Source organism: Watersipora subatra, chromosome 7 (genome assembly GCF_963576615.1).
Source record: "Watersipora subatra chromosome 7, tzWatSuba1.1, whole genome shotgun sequence".
Lineage (NCBI taxonomy): Eukaryota > Metazoa > Bryozoa > Gymnolaemata > Cheilostomatida > Watersiporidae > Watersipora > Watersipora subatra.
The window spans coordinates 15,072,900-15,093,649 of NC_088714.1; the positions used below are offsets into that span (position 1 = coordinate 15,072,900).

At 36.2% G+C, this 20,750-nt stretch overlaps 2 protein-coding genes across 2 annotated transcripts in view; one reads left to right on the forward strand and one right to left on the reverse strand.

Moving 5' to 3' along the window:
• The first annotated feature begins 223 nt into the window (after positions 1 to 223).
• LOC137399218 (homeobox protein Nkx-2.1-like) lies at positions 224 to 5,639 on the forward strand. The gene is made up of 2 exons (XM_068085230.1): positions 224 to 633; positions 4,400 to 5,639. Exons 1-2 carry the CDS (start codon positions 441 to 443, stop codon positions 5,101 to 5,103), a joined length of 897 nt encoding a protein of 298 aa, XP_067941331.1. The 5' UTR covers positions 224 to 440; the 3' UTR covers positions 5,104 to 5,639.
• A 7,055-nt stretch (positions 5,640 to 12,694) lies between these two features.
• Positions 12,695 to 20,750, reverse strand: part of LOC137399250 (5'-3' exoribonuclease 2-like) — a 41,573-nt gene continuing 33,517 nt past the window's right edge. Inside the window, exons 23-25 of the mRNA XM_068085275.1 lie at positions 14,416 to 14,541; positions 13,754 to 13,989; positions 12,695 to 13,125 (exon numbers count right to left, since the gene is read on the reverse strand). Of these exons, the coding sequence (XP_067941376.1) occupies positions 13,114 to 13,125; positions 13,754 to 13,989; positions 14,416 to 14,541 (374 nt within the window). The 3' untranslated portion in view covers positions 12,695 to 13,113. The remainder of the gene's footprint in view (positions 13,126 to 13,753; positions 13,990 to 14,415; positions 14,542 to 20,750) is intronic.

Consider the following 20,750-nt stretch of genomic DNA (forward strand, 5'->3'; position numbering starts at 1 on the left):
CATGCGCCCGCCATCAACTCATACCCGTCTCTGATTGGACGGATGACTCATAAATAATAATAAAGAAAGAGCTTCGCTGTATTCAGGAGTTTGCTGTAGTCTAAACTCGTCAACACATACTGGTTCCCAATTTTTATAATTTTCTTTACAGAATCCGTATCATTATACTTTACCAGAGACTCCGTACGCCGAGGTGGCCGCCGGTTGGCCATCGAAATGCGAGTATAACTCATTGAACAATTCTCACGGGCTCTCAGATACTTACGGACACTCAGTGTGAGCCGACAAGAGCTCTTCACAAGCGCAGGTAGCTGACGAGACGGAGAAGTCTTGGCAGCGGCAAGTAGGGACACTAGTGAAATACGAGTGAGATCTAGCCGAAGAGGGAAGAGTGAGCAGAGAGTGAGGGGTTGAGAGCTGGTAGGGGACTAATAGGGTGCATGATGAACAGTATGGGTATGGGTGGCGGGTACAACTACGTACCTCAGCTCAGTCACGCCTCTACCGGATTCGGTAGCCAGTACGGTACAACAGAACTCAGCCATGCCTATGACAGCACCCGCCATACAGGAAATACTTGGTACAACCCGGCAGCAGCCACTGATCACGCCAGCAGATTCAACGAATATGCATGTAAGTGAGCCATATTTGTGTTAGAGTATAAAAATATATTCAAGAATTGAAACATAAAATTTTTCATCATTTAAAATCTGTTTACAAAAGTTGCGCCAAAGTTGTTGCATCACACGAGTCGTCGGATGTGATGTTTTGCCAAAGTTTCATGAGGAATAGGGAATAATGACATGAATGGAAACAATAATTTGCTGAGTGTCATCTCTTATACTTTGACATAATTAGGGGGTATCACACCAGCAAATACTGTTTACCTCTGACAGACATACGCGTCATACCTCCGACTATACGCGTTTACCCGAAATATTGCAATAACCGATTCTCTTGCAAGTTTTCATCTATCTGCTAAAAGCGATAACTGATTTTTAATATCTTTATATCGTTTGTTTGAGAGATATTTAATTCAATTCTGTAGTCTGTTGCAAGGTAGTTAACAAATGACAGCTGTAAACCAACAGGAAATGAACTTTCACATGTTTTTGTGTCTTGGAAAATCTACAAGTGTGTTTTTAATCATTTATAAGAGAAACAGGCAATAACTGTAGCAAAACTAATAAATAAAACGAAACAAGTCTAACATTTGTCTTAAGGAAGGTTTGTAAAATCAGAAATGATGAGATCTGTGGAAAGAAGGAGCATTAAAAGAAAATGACCTTGAAAAGTTATGTCGACAGCAGTGCTTTCACACGGCTAAATTTGACGATATTGTTATGATAAATTAGTGTAATTGGCACTGATATGAAATGACCAATTTTAATAACCTAAACAAGATTTGACTGGCTATGCCGCTCTAAATACCGGTCAACCTGAATGAGTGATTCATGTGTCAATTTCCTAAATCCACTGATTGCGTTCATATGCTATAGAAGCAATATGTCTCAACCTCGTCTCTCTACTAGCGGTTGAGAATAAGCTACGCGCCTTTTGCTCAACCATGCCTTCTCTATTTGCTTTTTTCCAAACCGGGGTAGTCGTCATTACATCATGGGTAACTAGCTACAGTCAAAATGCCTTCCATGTATCGGATATCCAAAAAATGCCAAAAGCAAATAGCGGTGAAGATATAGTATTGCTCAAAGCCAACGGCCTCGTGAATAAGGAATTTAAATATGCCTCTTTGTATTGTTTGAGTGCAAACAATGTGACAAGTTGGTGAGTGACAGCTAGGAGCAGGTAGTTTGACATGGCAACAGCTCACCCCTGTTGAAGAGGTGGTTTTTTTACAAATAGATCTTTGGCTGAAGTCTTAAGTAGGCACTTGTCTTGACTGCTGTAAGAATTCACAGTTGCACCACAGTTTATTTCTTGGCATATGAACACATAAGTAAGGACCTCTTCCGTCAATATATATCAATTTATATAACAAACTTAAGATTTTAATTGAATAAATTCTTTACATAATGTTTTTTTCTCAAGCGTAATATTTTGGATGTGGAATGTTTGAAATAATATTTTTCCAAGTTTTTATAAAAAAACTAATCATGTTTATATTTGGATCAGCAAAAATACAAATACTTGTTACAAAAGTATCATATAGATTCTTTCTCCAATACTACCGACGGCTGAATACTGGTAGACCAGACTGATTGAAGAATATCATTGGCTGTTATTGATGCCGTATGTATAACTATAAAATACATCTACTCCATTGAATACTTCTAAGAACTGTGCTTTGTGATGAAATATCTCATAAATAATTGACAACCGTCTGAAAAATAATTATTGCTTTTCAACAGATCTGAGAGGTTATGATACACGTAGCTGTTTAGTAGTTTACTAAAACGTGTGAGAAAAAAGACTGAGTTAAAAAAAGATTCAACATTAAGATAAACAGAGTAGCATCTAGCCTACTACTTTCTAGCGAAACTCAACAGTTTAAGGGCAGAGGAACAGATTCTTATTATAAAATCAGTAATCTCAGACTATAAAAGTGAGCAGGGTGTCAGTGCGAGCAAACAAACCAAAGAGAGATACGCATAGAAAAGTTTGCTAATAAACGGCTTGCGGCAGTGTTTGTCACTTTTCTGGCACCTTTTAGCACGTGGCTGCAATGCTCTCCCACAAAACTGCGCTTAGTATTTGGAGAAATCAGAGCTTTGTTGTCCATTTAAGTTTTTACAACTTTGATTAACGTTCATGCACTTGATCAACTGATTTGGTTAGGCGTACTCATGTTAAATATTCATTTTGAAAACTTGAAATTTAAGAAAATGAAATTAGTAGGACATTCTTTATCATCAAAAGTTTGGAGGGATTGATGAACCCTGAGTGAAGCGCCTGTTATGACTGAAAATACTAAAAAATCTTTCATAATTTATCCTGAAATTAAATCTTACACCGTTAAAAAAAGAAGGTTGTTTTTCACCATTTTACCAACTTTTAGAGAAGCTACAATTAGTGCCTGTTAGTTAAATTCTAAGCAGATGACAAAATTAAATAGTGTTTTAGTTATAATTGTCACACGGTTTCTCTAGCAGCAACGTGAGCCCTTGATAGACAATCACGAATGATAAGGGCACATTATCTACCTAATGTCATGAGGCCAACCTTAACAATACTTCTAACCACACTATCTGACACACACTTCTGTTAAACCACCTAGTCCTGCATGTCACTGCACGCTCTTCTCACAACTACCACCTTGTATACTCTTGCTCTTTTTCTTTTAGTAGCCACATAAATGAAATTATAGTGAAATAATTATAACACATTTAAAAAACATCCATATATTCTAAAAAAACTTTAAAACTATAATACTTAATATTATAAAACTTCATCAATTTAAATGAAATTTGAGGAGCATTATTAATAAACTTTAAAGCAAATGCTACAGAAACTCATATAATTGTCCTAGTTGTTAGCGATTATTTTTGTGTTAAAGTTAATTAAAACATATTTGAAACGTTGATAGCAATAAATATATTATGTACTAAATTACACATTATTAATGAGCTACAAAGGCAATCACCGTAAATATAATAAATACATGCGTGAGCTATAAAAATAATACGATATGTTTTATTTTTAAACCTAAAAAATCGACAACAATAGTTATTTATTTTTTAAATTTTATATACCTCTTATCAAAAATGAATTCATGTCAAGTAAAGCTATGGAAGAATATGGGGATGCGCTGCAATATATTAAGAATTGGGAGGTAGTGTCACCATGTATTATTACCACATATTATTAGCGTGTCAGACAGAGCATAACCATTCATAACAAATTCATCTGCCTCTTTAACTCCCTTTCAAATCATCAGCCACTGATAAATAAACTTCAATTCATCTCGTGCACCGCTAGTACAATATTGTTAATATCTAATGCTCTATACTACCGCTTGCCAGATGGCAGCCTGCCTTGTGAACAAAGTTTAATCTGCTGCCTTTATAGCATTCTTTTCAATCTCTTTTGCATTCATTCATGTTGATATAAACCTGTGTTTGCATCGCATAGCTGGGAAGCTTTCGAAAATTTCAAATTATGTTTCACTGCTGGTAACTCCAAATTAAAAGACAAAAATAATTGTCCCAATTATGTTAAAGTGATGTTAACAGAATAAAAGATTTTTCATATTTTCCAACACCAAGTTTTCAGTTTCTTTTGTTTTGCAAATCAATTGTTAAGTCCGGCAGCATTGACGATAGATATTGACAAAATTTCGATGTTAACAAATCAATGCTGATCTTTTTGGAAGTCTGTTAAAAGTCTGCTAACACGGTTCTGAGGTCAGCTGTAGAAATAATTCTCTGTTTATCTTTTACAGTGTCAAGGCTGATGGGGCCAAGTAATTGTTCTATGACCTCTATGGGTCAGATGGCTATTTCTAGCCCGATGAATGCAATGCACGGGCTCGGTGGATATGACAAACATCCCAGCATGCAATTCCCCATTTCACAGAGGCGCAAACGTCGTGTACTCTTTTCACAAGCTCAGGTTTACGAGCTAGAACGACGGTTTAAGCAGCAAAAGTACCTTTCAGCGCCGGAACGGGAGCACCTAGCGCAGATGATTAACCTAACACCCACCCAAGTTAAAATATGGTTCCAGAATCACAGGTATAAATGTAAGAGAGCGCAAAAGGACAAAGACAAAGGACCAAATGATGATGCGAGGAGTGATCACAGCGCTCCGCAGTCAGACGATGAAGATGTAGATGTGGCCCCGTCACAGCATCAGCAGGCGAATGAGCCGAGACGGGTAGCCGTACCGGTGCTAGTCAAAGACGGGAAACCTATAAATAGTGCTACGAATGTTAGTGAAGCGGAGAGCAAATCTATGCCAGAAAACAGCACCCTGGTTATGCCAAACTTAACGCCAGCAGGTCTTTCAATGCCGTCCTTAGACAACCATCTACCACTCGACAATCACATAATTCACCAGCCACAGCAGCAAGCCCTAGCCTCCTATCCTAACATACCGAGCGGCCTAAGCGCCTACGGTTCTTTGATGAATAGCCGGACTTGGTAATACAGGTTTCCTGTGACTATATTATACTCTCTGTAGGTTAATTAAGTCAAAGAGGCTTTTTGCAATTTCTGTACATTTCCTGGAATGATTTTGTGTACATATTATATGATAATGCTGTTGGTCATATTTATTTTAGGTAGTACTGGTAAGGCAACACGCTTTATCATATTTTTATATTTCCTTTATCTTATGTTCTGTTTAACGTTGCACCGTATTAATCGTAAGCACCCTCTAAATGCCTGCTACCTGTCAAAACTTTTCGAACACTTCACAGAGAACTTTGTGATGGCAGGCAAGTGCTCCTGGAGTACTATTTATTATCTCCCTCTGTAAAGCATGAAATACTTTCTCAATCTTTTTGTATCAGTTTTGCTGCCTAACACGCATTTAGAAGCAGCTACACACATTCCAGATTCCAAATTGACATCAGATGAGATAAAACTATTGTAACAGTGTGTCAGTAAGTCGCAAAGTTAGAGCTGGTGTTGTAGTCGTGAGGATTTTCACACTATTTTTCCACGTAATGTCGTTACATAGTAGAAATAAATAGAAAGAACTCATTCAAGTCTGCCTTGACAATATGATTTTATATTAGTTACAAAACAAACTTATTACAACAAGTTGAAAAGGTGTCACAAGAGTAAACTAAGGTGAATTAATGAAACTACGTCGGGCTTAAGGAACGATAAGTAACCCTTGAAATGCTTCTCTGAGTGGAAACTAATTACCTGAAAATAAGTGGCCCTCACAGCTACTCCACTCAAACTTATTATCCTCTACTCTGCTCCAAGGAGCAAGGATGATAACTCCTAATTTTAGCAGTGCCACAACCTCACTCCATTTGAATGTAAAATAAATAAAAGAGCCATTTTCATCAATTTTCTAAAATGCATATATGTTTACTAACATAAAGTTTTGTAAATAGAATAAAGACAGCAAGTTGAGGTTCAACTGCCAAAAAAGGTGACACAAAGGGTGACCTAAGTGGACAAAAGTGGTGACATATATGACATTCAACCTTGAATAGCTCTCTGCAACTGGGCATGTCTCTAGTCACCGAGGTTCCCCTGTCACTAGACTTAGATATGTACAATTAAGACCACAGAGCCATCGCTTGTGCTCTTAACAACACGCACAGCGTCTGCTTGCGGTGAGCTAAGCAGACCTCAAACTTGATTTTGAGCGATCGCTCAAACACAAAATAAAGTCTTCAATATATAAATAAAAGTTAATTTTAAAGTTTAATTTTACTGAAAAATTGAACTATCATATGCTCATCATAACCAATATGGCGATTGCTGAGCTGGTGAAAACCCTACAGTAAATAGATCTACTATATGAGTGATTTAACTAAAATATGCTGTGCGCAACGAATCATAGCTTGGTGAAGAAAAATAACTGTTCGTGGTCATAGATTTAAAGTTAAGAATAACATAGCATAATAACATTGGTGACAAATAAGTGAATGAGAAAACTAGTTCCAAATTAGCTGTAGATGATTCAAAACTGCGCAAAGAGAAAAACATTAAATAAAAGAAACTATGTTAAAAGTGTTCAAATTGAAACTAGAAACTTGTTAAAAATATCCTTGCTGTTTCCTTTTGTCAACCATTTTATTCTGCTATTTCGGCCACAACAACTCATGAAATATCTTTTTTGATATGGGACAGAGTTTACATATTTTTGGAATGACATCATTGCTATTTGCATGCTCTCAAGTGAATGTATTTCACTGGCTTAGCCATAGAAGAAGTTAGGGAAGGGCACTTAGCTAGATGTCATGCGGTCTTGTACAAGCCGTGTAATAATGGCATATCGGTGGTGAAAGCCGTCCTTGGACACCCGGCCTGTGGTTTGTCGCTGGCCCTAATATCTACCGTATATAACATTAAGAATGCTCTAATTCATTTAAGTCTGTTTAATAGATGGTTCGGTGGTCACCCTTGACATCTGCCGTATGAATTACCGGAGAAAAGTAAGGACTCGACACAAATGCCCAACAAGAAGATTTCCTTTCAAAAACTGTTGTCTCTTTAATGAAAATAACCAAATGAATCTAAAGGCATGTGGCATCATTACTAAGTACGCTAATCAGGCTTCCGTTCTATAATAGATTGACAAGGAATTAAACTTGCTTTTTATTAAATTAATTCTTTTCTTAAGTCTTTTAAATTTAGCTTCTGTGCTTTCTTTAAAATAAAACAAATATACAAATAAATATTGATAAAGTGGCCATTTAGTGTGTGATCTTTAAGGTTCATTCTCGGTTTGAAAGAGGGGGTGTGGGATAAAAAAGAATTTAGATAACAAGGATTGTTGGTAGTTATCTAAACAGAGTTTGATGTGCAGAAAGGGTAATATAGTATAGAATAGGTGCGGCTATGGCAAATTTAAATTCTAACAAAGCTTTGTTGTTGTTTCCTGAGTCTTTTACTTTCTCTAAATGGTAGTTTTTACTTCAGCTGAACTTTAGACAAATGCCGGCTAAAACAATAAAACCCAAATATTATTTTCATAAATACTACAAACAACACTTTCAAGTGATAAAGTAACAGGTTTTACGTGACATTGTATAATAAAGTTATAATATATAATGGTATTTTTCACCAAAAATTTATGTTTGATACAATGTTGTGCCACCCTTATTCCTATGCTAATTATTCTAGCCAGTGGCTCAAAAACATGCTGAAAAAATTTCTCAGCAGAAAGAAAAAAATAAAAAAGGTGTGAAGACATTACAGGTTTTCTCTCGAAGTGTTTTATTAACCTATCAAATAGAAATGTCCTTGTTTCATTGTGTGTGCATCACAATACAACAAAGTTTTAGAACATCACATTATGAAGATAGTTAATATGAAAAGATACTATTGAAAATTTTCAAAAGCAAATTTAAGCAAAAGTGGAATGTTCATACCATTTAGAAGAAAAACAACGAGATGGTGAGTCAAAGAAAACAGGAATGATAAGGGAATGATAACGGGAATGATAATAGTTAAAATTTGGAAATCAGCGTGATAACAGTGTGAAAACAGATAAACCAGCAGAAATCTCAAACTAGCTGACTTCAACTGAAGTTAAAAGAATCTAATGCAGCTGACAGAGTTAGTAGAACTAGTATTTCACTGTAACATTGAGGTAAAGTGGAAGACTGCCCCACTGCAGTGCTGTAATGAATTGGGGGCAAGGATAAAACTGTAACGGCAGGTGAAGTAATAAATGGCATGTAATAGCAATGACCTCTAAAGAGAGGTAGCGCAACAATTGGTGAACTCGTATCAGGGTCATTGCGTGCTTGTAGAATAAAGCTTAACGTTTTGTCTGAATATTCTGAGTCGAACGATAAAAGAAGTATTTTAATTATTTCATTTTAGTGTTTTATTTTTTAGTCAATTTTCACCGGTCTAGTAAAACCATGCTTTTAAATTCTACATATGCTTTTGTCCGTGTAGTTTGAGCATTAGTTTATTTTTAAGCTGTGACAAATTTGTACTGTCTGATGACAAATTAAAAAATCAAGATATCTTTTATAACAATCTCTAATTTTTTAGGGTCGAAAACTCAGTTTTAATACAAAAAGCTCATTTACGCGGTGACTGGTCATAGACTCTATGTGGCAGCTACTTGGCAGCTGTTTGACAGCTAGATAGAACAGAAATTACTTGGAATCTCCATATATGTATCTAGTTGCTGTAGCAGACGAGTATTGGAATATCAGGCATGCAATGAACTGGTGTCAAGTCATCAGCGAGGGACAAGTGCCTCTTGGAGAGAGAATTAGCTGTTACAAGTATTCTGCCACCGTACAGTCTCTACAGGCTCTCTCGTAAGTCAGCTCGGGGGAAGAAGGCAGCCGACAGCAGGCAGTATTAGCTGATAAAATTACAAATTTACAAAATATTGATATCATACAGTTTGAAAGACAAAACATGGTCTAAAAAGTTCAATCAAATACCAGAAAGGTTGATCTTAAATATATGTAGAGGTTGATTTTTTAGGAAAAGAGTAACTTGCCAGTTAGGAGAACAAATATTACCACTTTTTATACAATAAATAGTAGCAAAAATAAATGCAAATAATGAATAAAAATAGATTAGAACCGACACAGGATACAAAAGTGTTTTTTGGATCAAAATAAAAAACCTTAAATGATGGGAAAAGATGACAGTGATAGATAGCATGTTTTCCAGAAAATACAATATTATTAAAATAATGTTTTTATTTATGCATTTGCTTCTAAAACGGAGTAGTTTTGACTGCAAAATATCGTCACACAATTAATATGATGAAAGCAGTTAAGCGTGCTGGTATTAGAACATGGCTAGTCACTTTTGTGATTCATCGTCTGCAGCGATTTGCTAACGAATTTTAATACTCGCCAGCGATGGCCTCCATTACCATAGCTTCAAGTGTCATTAACAGAGATAATCTCTTTAGTTAATGACAGCAAGCAATATGTCGTAGGTTGACACGTCTTTGCTGGTGGCTGGCGACAAACCTCTTTCAATGAACTAATTACAATCAAAAACAAATGTAAATGATTTCGCAAAACTTCAAAATGAGATGATTTCCAAAAACAGAAAGTGCAAATTTAAAATAATAATCCAACTGCCGTATACTTGAAGGAAAACAAGTAGTAGTTGTCTAGAAATAAACAACTTCAAATAATTAATTACCATTTGTTTTTCTGTTAAATAAATTTAATAAGTAAATTTTTTAAAATTTTAGCTAACATAATTATATAATACTTGATGAGCATTCTTTTAACTAATTGTGTGTCTTTTTGAACAATTAAGTTTTATCGTGCTACATCATTAAAGTTTTTTATATATAAGTACACCAAAACAACATTTCCAGCATTTTTTGCAAAGTCATGTAAAGTTATGTGCCAAAAAACTTTTAAATTAATGACTAGTTGCATTTACAAAAAGTCGTGTAAAAATCTAAAGAAATTTTTTGAATGTGAGGGGGTTGTTAGGGCAGGTGATGAAGGCAATGAACTAGAAGGTAAGTAAATACACAGAGCATTACACAGAGCTGCACAAGTGTTTTATACGTGAAAAGAGATGAGCCACTTGTAAGCCTGCCAATAGATCATATTCCATTAGCGTGCCACACGGCTCGGCTCTCCTTACCCCTGCTGCTTCTCACATCGGCCAATCACGGACATGATAACCTCTCTATTGCTCGTATATCCCTCGCTTTGTTCTTTTGTTCTTGTGAAAAGCTAGTATCATATTTATCCTTGATGATATTACAATAATGTTCAGTACAATAATTACAATATCTACAAAATGGTGTGATATCTAATTTGATATAAATTAGATTAGAATTATAGAAATTGTGAAAAAAAATCGAAGTTAGTCAGCTTAAAATCACTGGGTAAACAGCAACCAAATTGGGTCCGGCATCAAATAAAAAAAACTATCTCATTATTTTGTAAGAAATATCCTACAGAAGCTGATGTAAACCAACATTAACAGCCCTAAGACGCTAGAATAAGTCTCATTTGCAGTATATAACATTATATTTTTAAAAATTCCCTGTCTAGTAACTGATTATTTGCTAAATGTAAAATTACCAACAAGAAAGCAGTCAAGTATGTGGAGACCAATGCTGTCAATGTGTCAATTTGATGTCAGAAAAACCTGGCACGTAGGAGAGCTTCCTCATTTAACATGGCACTCATAAACATAGCTAGTTATATATTGCTGTCCTGGCTTCCAAGGTTCTATATAAAAGGATTTGGAACAGAAATTTTAACAAAAATAAAATTTGATAAAAATGGCTAATTTTTCTTGGTTTACTTCAACATCTGAGTTATCTGTTAATTATATAATAAGGAAATAAGTCTAAAAATAATTTATTTTAACAGATTGCAAGAAAATCTGCCAAAAAAGGTTGTAATTAAAGAATCACAAAAAAATTCTTTATTTAAATTTATGTACCAAAATGAAAAAACAAAAAGTAACACGCTTCGCTAGTCTACAAAAGCAATAAAACAATTGTGTTCTTAGCATGACAGACTCTTGTAGGCGGTATGGCATTAAGTAACCTCGTAACAACATCATAGATAATTCATGCGGTGTCAATATGGCCATCTAGCTGCCAATAACTCAAGTGTGCTACAGATGTTCTCTAGCTCTCCAGGTTGTATCATGGATACAGCTTTGCCAGCCCACAACACAAAATCCAATTCAGAAACATTATTCCACAGCATTGCTCGATATTTGCATGTCTTTGCTAATGACTTTTGTGAATCTTCGTAACAAATTTTAGATTTTCATTAGTAAAAATCTGTAAATCAGGTATTTTAGGCTACACACCATTATTAATCATAGAGCGTACATTTAGCTAGAACCTACTGGCCACTTATGAAACGAAGATAATTACCTGAGCTTTATTAGAAAAGGAAAGCAAGAGGTTTGGCTGAAGGAACGGTTGCTTGTTTAGAGCGAATGGAGCATTAATTATATGTGAATGAGTATGACCATTGACTGGTTCTCATGGCCAACTTGATCTGCACTTACCAGTGTTACATTTAATAGCCCTGATAGCCCGGCTCCAGGACCGCCGAGAGCCCTCGACATCAGCGCCAATGACGCACTAGTACAACGAGATGAGTCGCTCCGTCATTCCTCAAACATGATTGTCAGCGAATGAGGACATCATAAACACACTTTATGGCTACTTATTACATGTTTATTTCATGTTCAAGCACTGCTTCACTGGCTATCTCCAACGCTTTCGGTATTACAAAGAGCTTCTTTAAGATATGCTATACTTAACAGGAGGTTGTTAAATCCATCAAAATAAATAGACGCCCTTGTACTGATACAGTTAAGTGGCGCTGAGCTTGTAAAACTATTTATGGGCAATAGCTAGCAATAAGGTATTATTTTCAGCTTATAATGAATTTGCAAAAAACTTCCTGTTAATAATCCAATGAACCCTTCATTTAGTGAGACATTTCGACAATATTAAAAAACAATTTTAAATAGAATAAATATATCTGTTGATCTTTATTGGATTTTGGGGGACCTTCGGCGTAACTGATGTCTTCTTAACTGACGATCTCTAGACAGCGCCACCAGGTCATCTAAGCGTGTTGACATCCTACTCAGCCTCCCAAAGACAATGTCAAGAAAATGCCTGAAGGAGAAACTTATCCCTCTTGCACCGCTGATATGACTGGTAAGTTGCGATCAAGTAGATGAAACTGACATGTGGAGGCAAGTGCCCCGGGTGCTATACCTACAGTACAGAATCCCTCCAGTGGAAAAGCAAGGATTTCCCACCGTGGAGGAGAAAGAGAGGAGAGCCCGAGGCCAAGTATTTGTGTTCCAAGTGGCTATCATTACTCTCTGACGAGCGTGTTAGCCACTAAACTGTCATCATTGAGATGTTAGAACTAGCTTGCCAAAACTGACACATGTTCCATGCCACTCACTTGAATGCAGGTGAAATACTTTAAAATCCATAAGACATTCAGAGGAGAGGAAAACTCTCCGAGTTTAGTGATTTAAAGGGTTAAATAACACGCAAACAACTTGAACAATAAGGAGTGCTTAAACACAGAGATACAATAACTGGATTCTGTTGGCGATGCTTATATTGAAGGATGTAATGAAAAATGTTATACTTAACTAGAGAAACAGGAAACCAGTACGAGTAAGGATTAGTGAGAGGCAGAACAAGCTGCTTGACACGCTGCTAGTACTGATGTCTATTGAAAATAAGATATTACACTATATACATAGCTGAGATAATACAGCCGCCTTCGAGTTCTACATTTCACGAGGTGACCCAAAAGCATTAGACAAATAAAACATTTAAAATCATACAAAATATGATTACAGACAATCCTCCCTGTCCAATTCATGTGATGCAAAGTCTGTTCAGCTTGTACGAAGGTTTAAAGTTGACTATGTATCGCCTTGATGAAGTCATATACATATATCTTGTACAACGACATCAGACGAAGGTCTGAAACTGTGCGATGCTTCGACGATTCTATCTGTATTGCTACAAAATCGAAAATACTATGGAACAGAGGAAATAAAAATGGTTGAAGGAAAAGTCTTGGTTGATGGCCTTCACGGGAGCGCTGCGACAGTTGAAATAGGCATGACTGAGGATGAAACAACATAAAACATAACAGTTACATGTAAGTGATCACATCATAAAATATTTCATACTTTATGTGAACACACGTAACCCATTTCATACTTTATGTGAACACCTGACAACACATTTCATACTGTATGTGAACACATCATTGCATACTCCCATCTATTCTGCTACAGGAATCTTCATCACTTCTGATGAATATGGCCCACACTGCATTGAAATTTAGTGACTTTTGAATTTTTCTTTGTCTCACTATGACATGAACAATATTATATGAGCATAATTTGTATGACAACTGAGCCTTACATGACAGAAGACTAGGGAATCTTGAAACTTTATCATAGCTTTATCCAAGTTAGTAGCATGTGTTATTATTACTCATACAGGAGGCCTTGAGGTCCTCCGGTCATCATTGCTAAACTAGTCAGAAAATATGATGCAACATTTTAGATACCAGACTAGCAGTAGCAACGATGAGTACAGGATGTAGGTTGCTGGTAAGGAAAAGTCAACAGACACCTACCCTGTTGTTTGAGGTGTAGTATTGCTGAGGGTGACCAAGCTGTCCGTATACATTGCTCTGGTTATAGCGAGATTCACTCGCCTGTCCTTGTCCACCTCTAGACCCTTGTCCATATCTCGACCCTTGTCCACCTCTAGACCCTTGTCCATATCTCGACCCTTGTCCACCTCTAGACCCTTGTCCATCTCTACCCATCTGCCCTCCGTATGGCTGGTAACGGGTGTTTTGCATCTGATCTGAGGAGAGCATGACAGATAGGTAATATGATCTCGGTTTTTGACCACAATATAATCTAGAAGACAGTTAAAAAAAAGAATTGTGCAAATTTTCTCAAAATTCCATTTAAAAAAAGTGTAGAAATATCATGTTGTGTTTTAATCTAACAAAAATGAAAATATAATAATCATTATAAAATCCAAAACACAGTATTTTGTAAACCACAGTGAAGACATCTGCATAACAGGTTGAATGCTGAAGATAACAAGGGTCTGCGAGTTGGCAACCAAACCATTTTGTCAAGTTTCTCATGTTCGTGTCGAAGTGTTCGATTCTTGAATTTTGTTCAGCATCCGAAGCAAAATAGTCTGGAAGATTTTTTTAATTACGAATTATTTACGATATAGGTGATCAAAAATAGAGGTTGGACTATATAATAGACATACTTTGATGTGCATAAGGATTGATGTTTCCTTGGTAGCCCCCTGCTTGACGATTTCCTTGAAATCCACCACTGCCTTGATGGAATGCACCCCCTCGTCCTCCACCACTATTGTAAGAGTTATGGCCATCTAGAAAACAATATCCTTTTATCAATGAGAAAATAAAATGAGGTTGTGATAAAGTTTTACACTCATACCATGATGATAAAGTGTGGTAGTTGTATCTAATGGCAATCTTTCAAAAAATATCAATGATAAACCTGTTACTTAATAGATTGCGACCATGCTGTTTTTCTAATGACAAACCTGGTGTAGCGATTAAGGTTTCGTTGCATTTGATTAAAAATCATCAAATTCTACAAAGGAAACTTCTACGCTATACAAGCAACATCAACACCATAGAGTACAAGGTAAAGGCTTTTGACCGATCTAAAAGCGATAGGGGATTAAAATGCTGCTTGCTGGGTCTCTATATGCGATGCTGGAATCGAAGGCGACGTACAATTTTGAAAGAAAATAACTAAGAGACGGTGTCTATAAAATAGATTATCCAAACGAGCCTGAAGAAAACCATCAGTATCGCTACACAACTCTTTATGCGCTGAACAAATCATGGAAATTTATTTAACAGAATATCCAGTCTATTTCCTTGATGAAAATCCACAATATATTAATGAACAGTCAGTCATTAAGCTTCGCAAATAATTATATTTTACTCTATTACTTATAAGCTACATACTTTAAATGTAAACTTATATCAATGCCATTTCCTCCGCATTAAATAATTTGCCTTGAAACTCACACTTTCCACCTAAAACCGTCCTTTTTAAGAAAACAGTCCAAGATATTTCACATATCAAAGAACTTCAATTTTGTTATTTTTCCCTTTATTTCAAGTAGATATACAAATATATATATATATATTAATCAAGAATTTTCTTTCAGATTTGTTCACTATCTGTAATACATGTAAGAAGCACCCATAATCATAAACAGAAGCAAAACATGTGTTTAACTACAAAACACAAATCAAATCAACATAACAATGGGAGATACAGATAACGAAGCGAATGAACCATGACATGTTATGGTTCTACGGAAGAGGTCAGGTGAAATGATGTAGAGACGGAGTGAGGAACTGACGGGGTATACCAAAGGACAATGCAACAGAGCTGACAGCTAGAGTCCAACGCTCAAGTGCGACGTGACATCTCCGTGCGACAAAGAGCACTCACTACCTCGCACACTTTATCAATAGCACAAGTGGTAACATTATAAACTCTAATTTTCATGGCAAACACTTTGAGACGTTGAAGAGGCCGAAGTAAACTAACAATATTCTGTCGAGCTAGGCTGACACTTGCGAGCTGAGATCTCAGAGCAGCATATTAATATTCGGCATCGCGTTTAAACAAACATATCATTCGCATTTTATACAATATTCAATAATTTGAGAAAAACATTAGGCGTGCTCAAATGACATACGGGGCAGCTCGGCGAATGTCGCAATGATTTACAGAAAAATCTCTATCTAGTTATATCACGGAGAATGTTACACAAGCGTAAAACGTATGTTGTTTATATTGCCATGCAGCGGTATAACTGGGAAGGAATAGATTTTGAACTGAAAGACGCCGAGGCGCAAAACAATGCTTAAAGGCCGAGAGGCAATCTTGTGGTGATGAGGGAGCACAATGCTGCGTGGTTCGGAATCAATGCACACCAATATTTCTGTCTGCTTCAAGTGCCAGTAGGCTGATTACGAGTCCAAAAGATTCGATAATTAACCAGGGCCACTTGAAACGACACGTAGGAAATTGCGAGTGAGATCTAATTTGTTCTCTATTTTCTCGTCACCTGGCGAATTAATCATGTATCAAGAGGGCGCAATCAACAGCGCTTAGACAGCCATGGCATCCCATACGAACCGTACCTGTTCTGCTCCTTGAGCTGAGTCTCTTGCCTACCGACTTGAGCTCAACAGAACAATAATATTATCTGTTTTTGTAAAAATTAATTTACTCGCATTCAATACGAGGCTCTAGAAAAATAATAGAATTGTCGAGGAATTGCTGAGACAGCGAGTAATATCGGCAGCACCTTGACGACAGCGGACAAATGACGGTTGGTAATGAGCGATTCCCTTTGAAACCTCTTCAACTGATTCTATCAGGCAACCACCGACTTCACGCTGCCGTAGCTAATGTACTTATGCAGAAGCCTTCCTCAGTGCCATCTACCCCCTTGTTCTTATGCAAATTGGGAGAATTAGCTTATGCTGTAACATATACACTACATTCTCAGAATGACGAAGACACACAAGTCAGCTTCCGAAAATTGTTAGCAAAACTAACTTTGCCTGTAAAACACACATGTACCCTTGTGCACCCTTATGCGTATGAGTACAAATAAAGCCATTTGTATATAAACCTTCATACCCATACGTATAAACAAAACCATAAGATGTACACCTTGTTTATACCTTTTAAACATACATATACTTCTTATCTTCGTCACGCCGACACATCGATAAAAAAATTAAATTTTTTAATATAATTATAAAGTTGAAAAGCAGCCTTTTGGTAAACTTTTATAAAATGATTATATTTATCTTTGAAATGTCTTCTAAAACATTATTAAACATTGTCACAAATTTCAAGTAGATGAAAAATTGATCGCTCTTGCTTTAGACTCAATGTTCTGGAACACTTATTTTGGTTATAGTCATCTATCCCATCAGACCAGACAGAACTGTAAGCAGTAAATAAGGACACGGATGTAACTCCCCATTTACGGATGCATTTAAATGTAGGGCTATCATTTGATTGAGAATATCAATAAGTATTTCAACAAAAAGAATGCTTAACATAGTTTACTACATCTAGCGTGTAAATTAGTGGGCTGACGCAAAAAGGTCACCATTATTTCCACCATAAAACCACCGCCCCCCTCGTCCAGTTACTCCCACGAGTCGACCTAACCAACTTGAATTCCACCCGCATATCTCTGGATACTTGAATATATTATCTTTTCAAGTTAAGATTAATTATGAACGCAATAGTAAATGACTATTAATTACATAAAGTGAATGTACAAGAGCCATGTAGATGGTCCTTAGCAACAGAACTAGCAACGCTTATGCAGCTCTGAGTGGTCAAATGGTACTTGTCGAGTAGAGGTGGAGAGGAACAAGTTGTTAGTAAATTGATGCTCATGGCTAGCATACGATCTCTTCCGTGACATCTAGATGAGTATACATATAATGTAATGAAGGAACACTTCTTCACCACGAAGAAGGACTTGTCATTAAGTTATCTAACATCATGCGTGTGAAAAACTATGCATAACGCGGGTGGAGATAATTCTGGTCACCCCAATTTTCAGTGACTACACAGGTTAGGTAAAACATCAAATTTTATTGACTATCTTAAATAGCAACAAAGACTCAGATTATGATAAGTTACTAAAGAATGAAGTGGCACAGAAGCTGCAGGGTAAAATGATATTCTACCTTTCAACCCATACAGGCTGCTTTAAACTGATATCCTTGCAGTCACTACGGGACATATTGGGGGACATATTGGTAAAAAATAGTGCAATGGAAAAAACTATCAAAATTTCTCTCTAAAAACTGACAACAGGAGACCGATTACTCCACTACAGTAAAACAAACATTTGTTTACAAAGAACCGCAATAAACTGCTACGAAATCATCTAAAGTTTTTCTAATTTCACGCGTGACCCAGGTGGGTGTCGCACTAATACAAGTGAATTAAACTAGTATATAAAGGTAAACAAACCTATTCCATGGCTTATTCACAAAATATTAATACGACGGGATCCTGCCTACTATTTCATAAAACATGGATGAAATTAAGTCTTTACTTTACGGACAGAAATAAATGCCTACGAAAATGCAGAGAAGTCATGCTAAAATATACATCCAGGATAAAAATGTGGTAATTTTATTGTTCCAAGTTATGTATTTGTGTTTATAAGTTTACGATAGCCTTCGGTAGCAATACATCCGCGAGATGGACAGGAATTTTCATCTCGACCCACAAATAAAATTTATTAATAAACTTGAAGGTGGTTGCTTGAAGCAACACATGATGAGGAATCAATCCCCTTGCGGATAATCAAAGAAAGATTTTTATAAAGCATAAATAAATCTACTCCAATTTTTAATTCTGCCGGCTGAAACTAGGCTGCCTGGGCGAAATGCTCATTTATCACCAACAACAACATTGGTCAGTTTATTCAGGCTAAAAATCACAAACAACGAGTAAGCAATAAGTTTATCATTTCAATAGCAAATCTATAGATCTATACCAATATATAGAGCTATAGAACAAATCTGTAGATCTATACCTATATATATATAGAGCTATAGAGCAAATCTGTAGATCTATACCGATATATAGAGCTATAGTACAAATCTATAGATCTATACCTATATATAGAGCTATAGAACAAATCTGTAGATCTATACCTATATATATATATATATATATATATAGAGCTATGGAACAAATCTGTAGGTCTATACCTATATATAGAGCTATAGAACAAATCTGTAAATCTGCACCTATATATAGAGCTATAGAACAAATCTGTAGATCTACACCTACATATAGAGCTATAGAACAAATCTGTAGATCTACACCTATATATAGAGCTATAGAACAAATCTGTAGATCTACACCTACATATAGAGCTATAGAACAAATCTGGAGATCTATACCTACATATAGAGCTATAGAACAAATCTGGAGATCTATACCTATATATAGAGCTATAGAACAAATCATGTACCTTTTATATATTACCTTCCATTCTAAACTAAAACAGAGACCAAATGTAAGAGACAAAGGCTATTTTAGATGAGCTGCAGTCCCATCGTTTTTATCCACTCCTGATAATTTTCATGGAATACTTTCAAATAGATTGTAGATATTTGGACAAGACAGATATACCTGTACCCTAAACAACAACATACTATTGCGCATAACGCTGTCCGCTAGAAAGGTAGCGCAGAACAAGAATAACTGCTCATAATGCGAGGTCAGAGAGGCTGTTCAAAGTGATACAACGTGAGAGATGTCATTAAGTTGATGGGTAATAGAACTAAGGCATGAAGAATAACAATAACATTGCAATATATATTCTATATAAAACATATAAGAAATATTAATTGAAATGTGGGTCTCAAGATGTTTGCACACAAAGTAAGTGGGTAACACAGATGTTTCAAGCCTCCTCCAACGGCCATTCAAATGATGATGATTACGAGAGGCATTGTGATGCCGATGCTGTCATAACCGCTGCTTCAGGCTTGCCGAGCGTCCCTCCAGCTCATTTGCTCAAGTAGAGCCTCCTCTCGCCCGACTACTTAGTGTCACAGGCATACGCAACCAAGGATTACCGCGCAGGGGCGAATCTACTCACACCTCCAGTATCTACACCGCAGTGACTACGCATTTAAACAACCAGAATATTGTTGCATAATGTCTCTACATTTAGCGAGGGAAGCTAAGACTTGAACACTGATTTTAAAGTTCCCCGAGTTTGTAGGAGCAGCGTCGAGTTAAACGACGATAAAATGTATTTCCTTCTGCAACTATCATTTTACATCGTTACATTTTACATAACTACAACAAAAACTAAGAAATAGAAAAAATTGCAAAATTACTTTGTGATATTTCATTTTTAGTCAATAAAACTAATAAATTTTCATTATAATTATTTAGTTATAATTTACAATTACTGCAGTTGGGCCGTCATTATAAAGGCAAAGAGAAAGAAAGGGTTTGTGGAATCCGACCCTGCTAATAAGCGAGCAAAAAGGTAGAGAACGTCAAGTAGGGTAAGCGTATCCATGGCTATCTTATTAGTACGTTTGACACGCTCCGTCTCCTACTATATATATGCATAAATAAATGGAGAGGATTTCTACTTGTAATTCCATTAAAGCAGAGCATACAAAAGCCTGTCAGACCAAAGTTGAAGCTGGTGGCTAAGAAGAATCGAATAGAAAATGGAGAAGCTGAAGAGTAAGAACTCGGCGTAAAAATTCTTAGAAGCGCATCTCCGCTCCAAATGATACAAACTGAACAAACAACTTTTAAAACGTCACTCGAATTTAATGAAACCATCCATTCATACATACAGACCTAAAGCTAGAAAATTTAAAAAGTTAATTATTGAAATGTGTTGAGGAAAGGATTAAGTTTAATGAAATTAGTGGAAATATGGTGACAACGAAATTCTTGTGTTGAGCTATTAGGAAACCAATTATTGGTAAGAGACAGATTATCTGAAGCGCCTGCCACATAGTG

Bases quoted from the DNA above. Each gene is read 5' to 3' on its own strand.
- LOC137399218 (XM_068085230.1), top strand. From the start codon at position 441: ATGATGAACAGTATGGGTATGGGTGGCGGGTACAACTACGTACCTCAG. The intron at 634-4,399 runs GTAAGTGAGCCA...TATCTTTTACAG, and splicing joins CAGATTCAACGAATATGCAT to TGTCAAGGCTGATGGGGCCA.